Genomic DNA, 11,233 nt, shown 5'->3' with positions numbered 1-11,233 from the left:
AGAGAAATGAAGACAGAAAGAGAGTAAGTGAAGGAGAGAAAAAAAGAAGGAGAGGAAGGAACCAAAGATATATATAGAGCGAGAGAAATGGAATGGGAAAGAGGAAATAGCGAAGAAAAGAAAAAAAAATACGTAAGTCATGGACAGAGAGAGAGAGAGAGAGAGAGAGAGAGAGAGAGAGAGAGAGAGAGAGAGAGAGAGAGAGAGAGAGAGAGAGAATGAGAAGAGGGAGGAAGAAGCAATCTATGACAGTAATAATATGACAAGCGTAATAACGAATAGATTAATAAATAAAAGGAGAGAAAAGGAAAAGCACTCTATGACAACAATAATTCAGAGCTTTGGCAATTCTGTATAAGTATGCAAGACTCCTAAATACACCCCACCTAACCTAACCTAACTTAATCTAACCTAACCTAACCTAACCAAACCTAACCTAACCAAACCTAACCTAACCTAACCTAACCTAACCTAACCTAACCAAACCTAACCTAACCTAACCTAACCTAACCTAACCTAACCTAACCAAACCTAACCTAACCAAACCTAACCTAACCTAACCTAACCTAACCTAACCAAACCTAACCTAACCTAACCTAACCAAACCTAACCTAACCTAACCTAACCTAGCCAAACCTAATCTAACCAAGCCTAACCAAACCTAACCTAACCTGACCTAACTAAACCTAACCTAACCTAACCTAACCTGACCCAACTAAACCTAACCTAACCTAACCCAACGTAACCTAACCTACTCTAACCAAGCCTAACCTAACCAAACCAAACCCATCTAAATTTTTTTCTTTCTTTCTTTTTCTTTCTTTCTTTATTTATTTATTTTATTTTACTTTATTTTTTATCCGTGTTTTTGCCACTATTATTAGTAGTAGTTTGACAAAAAAATGTGTTTACGAAAAACTTGGCAATTTTTTTTCTACAAAGTAATATTCTTTAACAAAACATCCTGAATAAAAACTGAATCACAACTAAAACATTCCGTTCAAATAAGACCATAAATACGTAAAATCAATATTAAGAAGGCTAACAACTATGTCTTATTTTTCACTTTCGCATTTTTTTATTTATTTATTCTGACTTGCTTATTTATCTATCTATATATTCATTTAGTGCCACTACAGCAACTCCGGCAGAAAGGTCTTGAAGTATTGACGGTACAGAAGGAAGCGGGACTCAGGAGGGTGTGGAGGGGATGCAGGTCCTGGCGGCGACGTCCAGGGTCATCACGCCGCCCTCCTGGAAGCTGCAGGTCACACTGAAGTCACTGGCACCGCTGAAGGATAAGGTCACTTTCTCTCCTTGGACGCCTCGCACCGACAAGGTCACAGAGGAGAAGGAGAAGGAGGAGGAGGAGGAGGAGGAGGAGGAGGAGAAGGATGTGGTGGTGGTGGTGATGGTAGTGGTGGTGGTGGTTACAATGTCCGTAATCCTATCAGAAGACACGGGTACCCACTTCTCCAACTCCCCAAGGATATACAGATCCCCAGTGTCTGTCTGTATGAGCGGCGCCGTGTACAGGAGACAGAAGTTTAGGTAGCCGCCGCAAGAGGGCAGGTCCAACGCTTCCTCAGGGGACACGACCCTCCTGTAGGCGAGGTCCTGTGGGTAGTTACTGAAGACCAGGGTAGTTGTTGTGAAAGCTTCGACGAGATTCAGCTCAGAAGGCGTCATTGTCAGCGCTTTGTCCACCTCCGCTAGGAAAATGATCCCGAACAAATAAGACTGTACTTGACTAAAGGCGCTCCACACTTCACGGTAATCAGGGGAGAAGAAATACCCATCAACAACCGTGAGAGGCTTGGACGGGTGGAGCAGCCGCCCGTCAGCATTACAAGACTTCATGATCAAGTCGACATTCAGCGCCTCTGCTTTATCGCCAACCGCAAAAGGACCAGCGGACAGCGTAGAAACAGCTGCTTGGAGTGACGGGTTCAACTCCTTCGCCTCCGGACACTTGTTATCGCAGTAGTCCCGCTCCGTGTGTCCCTCCGTCACGTAGCACCACGGAGCCACGTCGTTGTCAGGGTTGCGACACACCGCCCCGTCAATGCCGTGCTCACCGCCCCAGTCCACGCACGCCCGCCCGCTCTGCGTCACGTTCTGGCTGCCCAGGTACAGCGCGCCGCTCAGGGTGTAGCAGTCCACCTCGCATCGCGGCACTTCACAGTACTCCCACTCCCAGGACTCCTCCGGCATGTCTGGGAGTGACGGGAGGGAGTGGAGGTGTGCCATGTGTTGTTTACTATATATGTGAGTCATGGATGGGTAGGTAGATAGATGGATAGGTTGATTTACTGACTGATGAATGGATAGATGAATGAATTGGTAGATAGGTACACAGATAGCTAGACAGATGGACAGATAAATAAACAGACAAAGAGAATGACAGACAGAGAAAGATAGGTAAAAAGATACACACACACACACACACACACACACACACACACACACACATACAGAGAGAGAGAGAGAGAGAGAGAGAGAGAGAGAGAGAGAGAGAGAGAGAGAGAGAGAGAGAGAGGCATACACAGATGGATAGCTAGATAAATTAATCGACTAATTGACTGACTGATTGACTGACTAGTTGAGAGACGAATGAACGAACAAATAGACAAACACATGAAACACTAAATCTTTTGACCACCACTAATAGCAAGACACCTTTTAATCTGAACAGTTCCACGATTTTGCAGAATGAAAACGCAAGTCCAGGCAGCAGAAGGTCTGGCTTACTCTGTCACCCCCTCGCTTCACTGCCGCTGGTGCCTTTCACGCCCTACCTACGTGCACTTTCACCACAACAACGCAATACACTTAAGCACACGCCGTAGCAGTCGAAGAATTAATGGCACCGCAACATCGAGGTCATAAGTCAAAGTATCAAACTACATTATAAAAGAAAAAAAGATGAACAAAGACTAGAAATATTGGGTTCTATTTTGATGAAGGTAGATAAAAAAAAGAATAAATAACAGGAAAAAAATTATCTTTAAACAGAATGGTAGATGAATGGAATGGACTTCAAATTGTTTAGCGTTGAGTCAATAGGGAGCTTTAATGAATTAGACACATTTTATGGATGGGTATGATAAGAGGAAATAGGTAGACATGTTTTATAAAGGGAATGGCACGTGTAGGTATGATGATTTCTTGTAGTTTTCTTTGTTTTCATACGTTCTTATATATAAAAGAATCAAGCTGCAAGAATAAAAGATGATAATGGAGACAAGACAAGAGACACCAAATATAAAAGCTACCTAAGACAAAGGAACACTTGAATGAGATGACACAAACTAAAAGAGTAAGAAGAAAAAAAAGTAGTAATAACGTTAAACTAAACAATAAAGACTACAACACAATTAAGAGACAAAACACACGAAACTTAAAAACTACACAAGACAAAAAGGATAAAAAATACATAAAAAAATTATTTAAGACGAAACCACAAGTGAATGAGATGCCACAAGTTAAAAGTACGAAAATAAATAATAACTAATCAATGTAGAACACACTTCCGAAAGATAAGGGAGTGAGAAAATCTGACGGAGACGACTCAGAACACCTAACTTCATAGAAACTGTTTTAGCTAGAGATAAGATGTAAGTTAAAGATGAGATGTGAAGTTTCAGTTTTAGAATATTAGTAAAGGACAGACCGAGGATGTTCAGTGTAGAAGAGGGTGACAGTTGAGTGTAAAACAAAGACATCAAACTACATTAAAACCCACTAAAGACAAAACAGCAAGTGAATTATATAACACAATTACCTCTTACACTTCATTGGAGGAGAGGAGACATAAGGGAGACAACCACAGTAAAGGTTTCGCTTCCCTGCACACACACACACACACACACAAGCTGCAATACTGATTTCAAAGGGTACTGCTGACGTATCATTGATTCTGGCCGGGTTAAATTTATTTTCGCGTGGCATCAACAAAGGGTAAGAAAAACGTAATAATTTTTCTGGTTCTGAGGCTCCTTCATGTGACCACTCGCCTCGGCTGATCTTTGGCAGGGACAGAGAGAGAAAGAGTGAGAGACAGAGAGGAAGGGAATGAGGTAGAAAGAGAGAGAGGGACTGCGGAAGAGAGACAGAAAGGATATGAGAGTGACAGAAAGGAATAGAAGGAATATGAGAGGTAGGGAAAGTGACAGAGAAACAGAGAGAGACAGAGAGGGAGAGACAGAGAGTGACTGAGAGACAGAGAGGGAATGAGACAATGATAGATAGAGATAGAGAAGAGACTGATGAAGAGAAAAAAGAGAGTGGTAGAGAGGAGGAAGAGGAAGAAATGAATAAAGAGAAGTAGAGAAGGACAGAAAAAGATGTACGAGCAAAGAAATACAGACAGACAAAGTGGGAAAGAAAGGGAAGAGTGACGGAGAGGAACAAGAGAGATAAAGGGATAGACAGAGAAAGAACGTGACAGAAAGTTGCAGAGAATAAATGCTGAGGGATAAAAAAGAGATACAGACGGACAAGGAGGAATACAGAGGAACACACAGGGACAAAGAGGATTATAAAATGACAGACAGAGAGAAAAAGAGAGAGAGAGAGAGAGAGAGAGAGAGAGAGAGAGAGAGAGAGAGAGAGAGAGAGAGAGAGAGAGAGAGAGAGAGAGAGAGAGAGCAACACACACCAACGCAACACAACTGAAAGAGGCACAGAGAAATATCTATACACACACACACACACACACACACACACACACACACACACACACACACACTGACAACACATCGCCAAAGAAAAACTTCCACCAACACATTCATTAAAAAAAAAAGAGAGAAAAAACAAGAGAATCTTATACTTGGGGAGCAGTTTTTTGCGGTTATTAGGATCAAGAGGATGCGGTTACGAGGAGGGGGAGGAAGAACAGGAGCAGCAGCAGGAGGAGGAGGAGGAGGAGGAGGAGGAGGAGGAGGAGGAGGAGGAGGAGGAGGAGGAGGAGGATAAAGCTACAGAAAGAAAAACGTAACACAACACTAAATGAAGGACGCTTGGTGGTGGTGGTGATAGTAGTAGTAGTAGTAGTAGTAGTAGTAGTAGTAGTAGTAGTAGTAGTAGTAGTAGTAGTAGCAGTAGTAGTAGTAGTAGTAGTAGTAACAGTAGTAGTAGTAGTAGTAGTAGTAGCAGCATTAGAACAGTAGTAGTAGTAGTAGTAGTAGTAGTAGTAGCAACAACAGCACCAGTAGCAGTTAGAAAACAGTAAGACAACAACAACAACAACAACAACAACAACAACAACCACAAAAATAAACAAAACCATAGGAGGAGGACAACTTCACCACCATTGTTTTGAAGGGGCACTGAGATGATTAGCCAGGTTTTCAACAGTGTTTATCCTATTAAACACGTGGAAATCTTAATAATCTCTCGTTAGAACCATAAAAACATAATTAAAAACCCATATCACATCAACTAAAGCGTTTTAAAAGTAATGAATATTTCTCCTTTTAATAACAAAAATCTTGTGAATCAGTCACTAGAAACTAGAAAACACCCTTAAAACCCGTGTCACTTCAACTACAGCCTTTGGAAAGCAATGAAGCGGAGAAGTGTTTCAGACTATAGGACGCAGAAGGAAGAGCAACCCGCCACCAAAGGAAGAGCGCCCCACCACACTGACCCAGGGAGGCGCGGGTGAAGCAGAAGGCCCCGTCTCTCAGGTTCTCGGGGTTGCGGCACAAGTTCAGGTCCAAGCCGACGCCGTAGTACCGGTCGTCCCACCCGATGTCCTGCCACGCCACGCACGGCTTCCCGGAGGCTGGGGAGGGGACGGTGGTGGTGGTGGTGGTAGTAGTAGTAGTAGTAGTAGTAGTGTGGTAAACTAAATAACTAACCAGTCCAGCAGCTAACTAGTTAATAAGCTAAGTAATGAGATAAATATATAAATAGATAGATAAATAAATTAATAAATAAAGATATAATTACATAAACTAACTTACCAAAATAATTCACTCACCCAAATCTTCAACTAACAGACCAACTAAACACCCACCCGACCAAGCCCAGCCCAGCAGTACCTGACACATTGGCGCGGCCGCTGTACAGGTGCCACAGTCGCCAGGGTTGGTCCACATCTGGCGTCACCACCTCACAGTCCGCGAACACCACGTTGATGTTTTCCTGCGAGGACCAGAACACATCCTTGTAGGGCCGCAGCGCGAGGGCGTGGGCCAGCAGGGACGTCACCCCGATGCGCCACTGGTCCTGCAGGAGTTAAAGGAAAGGGCGTTGGTCGGCGAGGGAAGATGATAGCGACGAAAAAGGCAGATAGGGTAAAGGGCAAGAGTTAAAGGAGGAGTAAATATTTGCCTCACTGAAGAAGAGGAATTTTGAGGGACCAGCTTCTCACTTTAAGGTAAGTTATTGCGCGTTAACTCGAGGAAAGAGTGACGGGAAAGGCACGAGAATAGGGTGAAAGTGGAAGGGAGGAGTAAGTATTTGGTTCGCTAAAGAATTAAAAAGTTTCACTTGATAGATTCATGGTTAAGTTTGCACGTTAGCTTAGGGAAGAGAGTGACGGGAAAGGTAAACAGGGTAAAGGTGGAAGGAAGGGAGGAATAATCATTTGGTTCTGTAAAAGAAAAAAAAGAAAATAACTTGTTTGTGAGAGAAAGATTCACGGCTGAGCTTCACACCTTAAGGCAAGTTACCTGCTCGTTAACTTAAGGAAGAGAGTGACGGGAAAGGTAAATAGGGTACAGGAAAAAAGAAAAAGAGTATCCATTTGGTTCTGTAAAGAATTATAATGTTTGTAAGAGAAAGATTCATGGTTGAGCTTCATACTTTAAGGTAAGTTACAGTGCGCTAACTTGAGAAAGGGAGTGACGGGAAAGGTAAATATGGTAAAGGTGGAAGGGAGGAGTAACTGTTTGGTTCCATAAAGAATTGACATGTTTGTGGAAGATTAATGGTTGAGCTACGCGCCTTGAGGTAAGTTACAGCGCGTTAGCTTGTGGAAGAGTGGGACAAGACAGGTAAATGTGGAAAAGAAAGAAAAACACAACAACATGCAACTATTTAATTTTCTAAAGAATTAAGATGTTTGTGAGAGAAACATTCATGGTTGAGCTTCACAATTTAAGTCACTTCACGTTAATATAAGAAAGAGACTGGCGGGAGAAGCAAACAGAGAAGAGGTAAGAGGGAGGAGTAAGTAGCTATTTGGTTCTCTAAAGAATTACTATGCTTGAAAGAAAGATTCATCGTTATTTTTGACACTATAAGATAAGTTACTGCACGTTAACTTGAAGATACTGAAAGGCAAATATGATAAAAAAAAAAAATTCACTTTTTTTATCTCCCTTAATTCCTCTCCCTCCCTCCATCACTCTCCTCCTTGTCTTTCTTTTCCTCCTCACGTTTGGACCCAAAGCATATTCATTTAAGTCTGAAGTGGGGATATTGCTGGTCCTTATCGGAGGAATGGTAAATGTAAATAGCGAGGTGAATAGGATTTGGATCACTGAAATCGAAGGTAACTTTCGGGGGCGTGTCCTGAAACACTCTTGCGCCGCACCTCCACTGTTTTCAAAAGGGCTCTAGTTAAAATGACATGGGTTTTCAAAGACTTTTTTTTTTTATGGTTCTAAGGACACATTAACAAGATTTCTACATTATTAACAGGAGAAGAATTCTTGAGAACCCGGCTTGTCATCTCTGTAGCCCTCGAAAATAGTAGCGGTGAGAGGGCAAAGCGTTTCATGAAAGACTGACGCGTGGTGGTGAGCTGCTAAGATTGCCACCAGGAGAGGAGTGATGGAGAGGCGTCAGCGAGGACATTTAATGGAGGAATGCAGGGGAAATGAGTCTCGTTTGCCCCGATGAGACATATTAAGGCAAAATTAAAGTAATAGATTCAGCAACTTTTAGCCTGTATAATACTCAGAGATAACTATAAAGCAAGAAGAAAGACCTCAAAATGGTTAGTAAATAGGAAACATCACAGGAAATCGCAGGAAGTGTTACCCACCAACACCACCAGCACCAGCACCATCACAACTCACCGGGTGCAGTATGTAGTCGTCGCTCACTCTGATCTGCGTGACGGCGGGCAGGTCGAGGGAGTGCAGGAGCTGGCGGACGAGGGCCATGCAATACTGAATGTTAAGGCCCCGCCGCCGCGCCGCCTCGCCCATGTCACTCAGCCACGAGGAGCCCAGCGTCAGGTTGGTGTGGAGGGCGCTGCGAGGAACGGAGACTATGTGTGTTAGTGTGTGTGTGTGTGTGTGTGTGTGTGTGTGTGTTATGTTGATGAGTGTGAGGGTGTGTGTGTTAGTGTTGGTTTGTGTGTGTGTGTGTGTGTGTGTGTGTGTGTGTGTGTGTGTGTGTGTGTGTGTGTGTGTGTGTGTGTGTGTGTGTGTGTGTGTGTGTTAATGTTGATGAGTGTGAGTGTGCGTGTGTGTGGTTAGTGTTGGTTTGTGTGTGTGTGTGTGTGTGGTGTGTGTGTGTGTGTGTGTGTGTGTGTGTGTGTGTGTGTGTGTGTGTGTGTGTGTGTATGTGTGTGTGTGTGTGTGTGTGTGTGTGTGTGTGTGTGTGTGTGTGTGTGTGTGTGTGTGTGTCTGTGTGTGTGTGTGTGTGGTGTGTGTGTGTGTGTGTGTGTGTGTGTGTGTGTGTGTGTGTGCGCTGGTGGTTGAGTTTTGCAGGGTAGAAGGTTTTGTGTGTGTGTTCGTATGTGTGAGAGAGGTAATGTATGTTATACGTAATTCTTCCGAGAAAGAGAGCAACGGAGAATTGAGCAGCAGATATGCAGTACGGTGGTGGAGGAAATAGAAAACGTGAGCTACTCGTGCATTAGATAGAAAGGAATTATATATCATTTGAAAGGGAAGGTAAGTAAGTAGAGGACTGATTTCTCGAGGAAGAGAGAAACATAGGATCGTATAATAATAATACTAATACTACTACTACTACTACTACTACTACTAATAATAATAATAATAATAATAATAATAATAATAATGAACTGCGGTAGAGTAAAATTGAAGTAAACCAGACAGAAAGCAACGATATCAAACATTTAAGAGAGAGAAAAGAATGAGGAAGATGAATATATGACACAATTCTTTACAACAAAACAGCAACAGACAACCAGAGAGAGAGAGAGAGAGAGAGAGAGAGAGAGGAGAGAGAGAGAGAGAGAGAGAGAGAGAGAGAGGAGAGAGAGAGAGAGAGAGATAAGAAGTTACGTGGTACAATAGATGCAACAACCTTGATATCAAACTCACATGAGGAAGAAACATACATGACACAGTTCTTTGCGTGAAAAACCAGGAAAACAGTAACACCTTCCCGGGAAATACAAGAACAACGATACTTGAACACAAAAATAGAAGCAGAGGAAGAAAACACGAAGATAGAGTAAGAGAGAAGCGACAAAATAAGAGTACTAGATGTTCTTTTGTTTATCTAAGATACTTTGGGTCCAAAACTATAAATGAAGAAGGAGGGAGAGAAGGAATGTAAGCTGGGGGAGGAAAAGAAAGACAAGGAGGAGAGTGATGGAGGGAGGGAGAGGAATTAAGGGAGATAAAAAAAAACTAATTAATGAGGAAAGAGAGAGGAGGGAGAGAGAGAGAGAGAGAGAGAGAGAGAGAGGAGAGAGAGAGAGAGAGAGAGAGAGAGAGGAGAGAGAGAGAGAGAGAGAGAGAGAGAGAGAAGAGGGGAGAAATATAACTGAGATTGGGAAAGAGGAAAAAACAGAGAGGGGGAGAGAGCGTATGAGTGAGGGAAGATGGAGGAGTGAGGAAGGAAAGACAGAGGGAGAAAGAGAAGGGAAGGAGGTTAATCAGGAAGTGTTGGAGTAAAAGTGACGTAAGGAAGAGGGGAGTGAGGAAGGAAAAGAGATAAGAGAGACAGAAAAAAGTTGTTAAAAAGGAGCATGTAAAGAAATGGAGTGAAAGATGGTAGTAATAGTTGTAGTAGTAATAGTAGTAGTAGTAGTAGTAGTAGTAGTAGTAGTAGTAGTAGGAGAACGTTGATGATAATGATAATGATGACGGTGATAATGATAATCATAGAAAAAAACATCATCATAAACAACAACAACAATAACAACAACAACAACAACAACAGTGCACCTTCCCCTGTACAGTACAACCAAAAAGTAACCAGGTGAAGACATACATAGCCAGGTAAATAGATAAACAGGTAAAGAAATAACCAAGTATGAACATGACAAGGTGAGGGAATAACCAGACAGAGATAACCACGTAAAGAAATAACGGTGCTGCTTTGGCGTGTTCTCTACGTGTCATGAATCTACTTTGGCATGCAATCTACACTTCATATTGCGATCTACGTGTTATGAATCTACTTTGGCATGCAATCTACACTTGATATTGCGATCTACGTGTTTTGAATCTACTTTGGCAGGCAATCTACACTTCATATTGCGATCTACGTGTCATGAATCTACTTTGGCATGCAATCTACACTTGATATTGCGATCTACGTGTTATGAATCTACTTTGGCATGTAATCAACATTTCATATTGCAATCTACGTGTTATGAATCTACTTTGGTATGCGATCTGCACTTTATATTGTGATCTACACCAAGACAAGTTATACTTATCAAGGACAAGGAAAACACTGTCCTGGTTTCGAGAGAAAGTGTCTGGTTAGAGAGTCTGAAGCATGAGTGGAGTGTCTGTTCAAGGTGCTGAAGTTCAAAGAAGAGACCGTGAGACACTTCAATCAATTATTCAGAGAGAAGTCGCTGAAGGCTCAATAGTCCATTCCGACGACTGGCCAGCTTACTCCAATTCAAACCAACTCAAATTTCGCCATTTTTCCGTAGATCATCGGCAATATTACGTCGATCCTAACATTGAAGCACATACACAAGGATCTGAAAGATCCGAGCTTGATGCGAAGATTCGTATGTTGAAAAAAAATGTGAGGCATCAATCAAAGAGCATTTCAGTCGCACCGAGACTACTTCTGCTGGCAGATGATGAGAAAAGAAGTTCCTGACCTTTAGAATTTTTAGCCGATGTACTCACTGTACGTGCTGTTCATCGCTAGAATACGAATAAAAATAAATTTTTTAAAATATTTTAATTACAATTTCTCGATGTTATATATATTTCCAAAATAAAATTTGTACTCTGTAGATTACTTTTTCCTTGTAGGTAACAAGACAAAGTACGGTGTAGATATTTTTCCTTGTAGATAACAAGACAAAGTAGCACCGAAATAACTA

General features: G+C 42.2%; 1 protein-coding gene across 1 annotated transcript in view; it reads right to left on the bottom strand.

The window, feature by feature from the left end:
• Window positions 1–1,058: 1,058 nt before the first annotated feature.
• The window catches only part of LOC135112363 (uncharacterized), a 28,833-nt gene continuing 18,658 nt past the window's right edge, over window positions 1,059–11,233 (bottom strand). The window contains exons 9-12 of the mRNA XM_064026753.1: window positions 8,034–8,211; window positions 6,048–6,234; window positions 5,651–5,788; window positions 1,059–2,216 (exon numbers count right to left, since the gene is read on the bottom strand). Coding sequence (XP_063882823.1) covers window positions 1,192–2,216; window positions 5,651–5,788; window positions 6,048–6,234; window positions 8,034–8,211 — 1,528 coding nt within the window. The 3' untranslated portion in view covers window positions 1,059–1,191. The remainder of the gene's footprint in view (window positions 2,217–5,650; window positions 5,789–6,047; window positions 6,235–8,033; window positions 8,212–11,233) is intronic.

Source organism: Scylla paramamosain, chromosome 23 (genome assembly GCF_035594125.1).
Source record: "Scylla paramamosain isolate STU-SP2022 chromosome 23, ASM3559412v1, whole genome shotgun sequence".
NCBI lineage: Eukaryota > Metazoa > Arthropoda > Malacostraca > Decapoda > Portunidae > Scylla > Scylla paramamosain.
The sequence above is the reverse complement of the archived record's forward strand: the minus strand, read 5'-3'. Positions and strand labels throughout refer to the sequence as shown.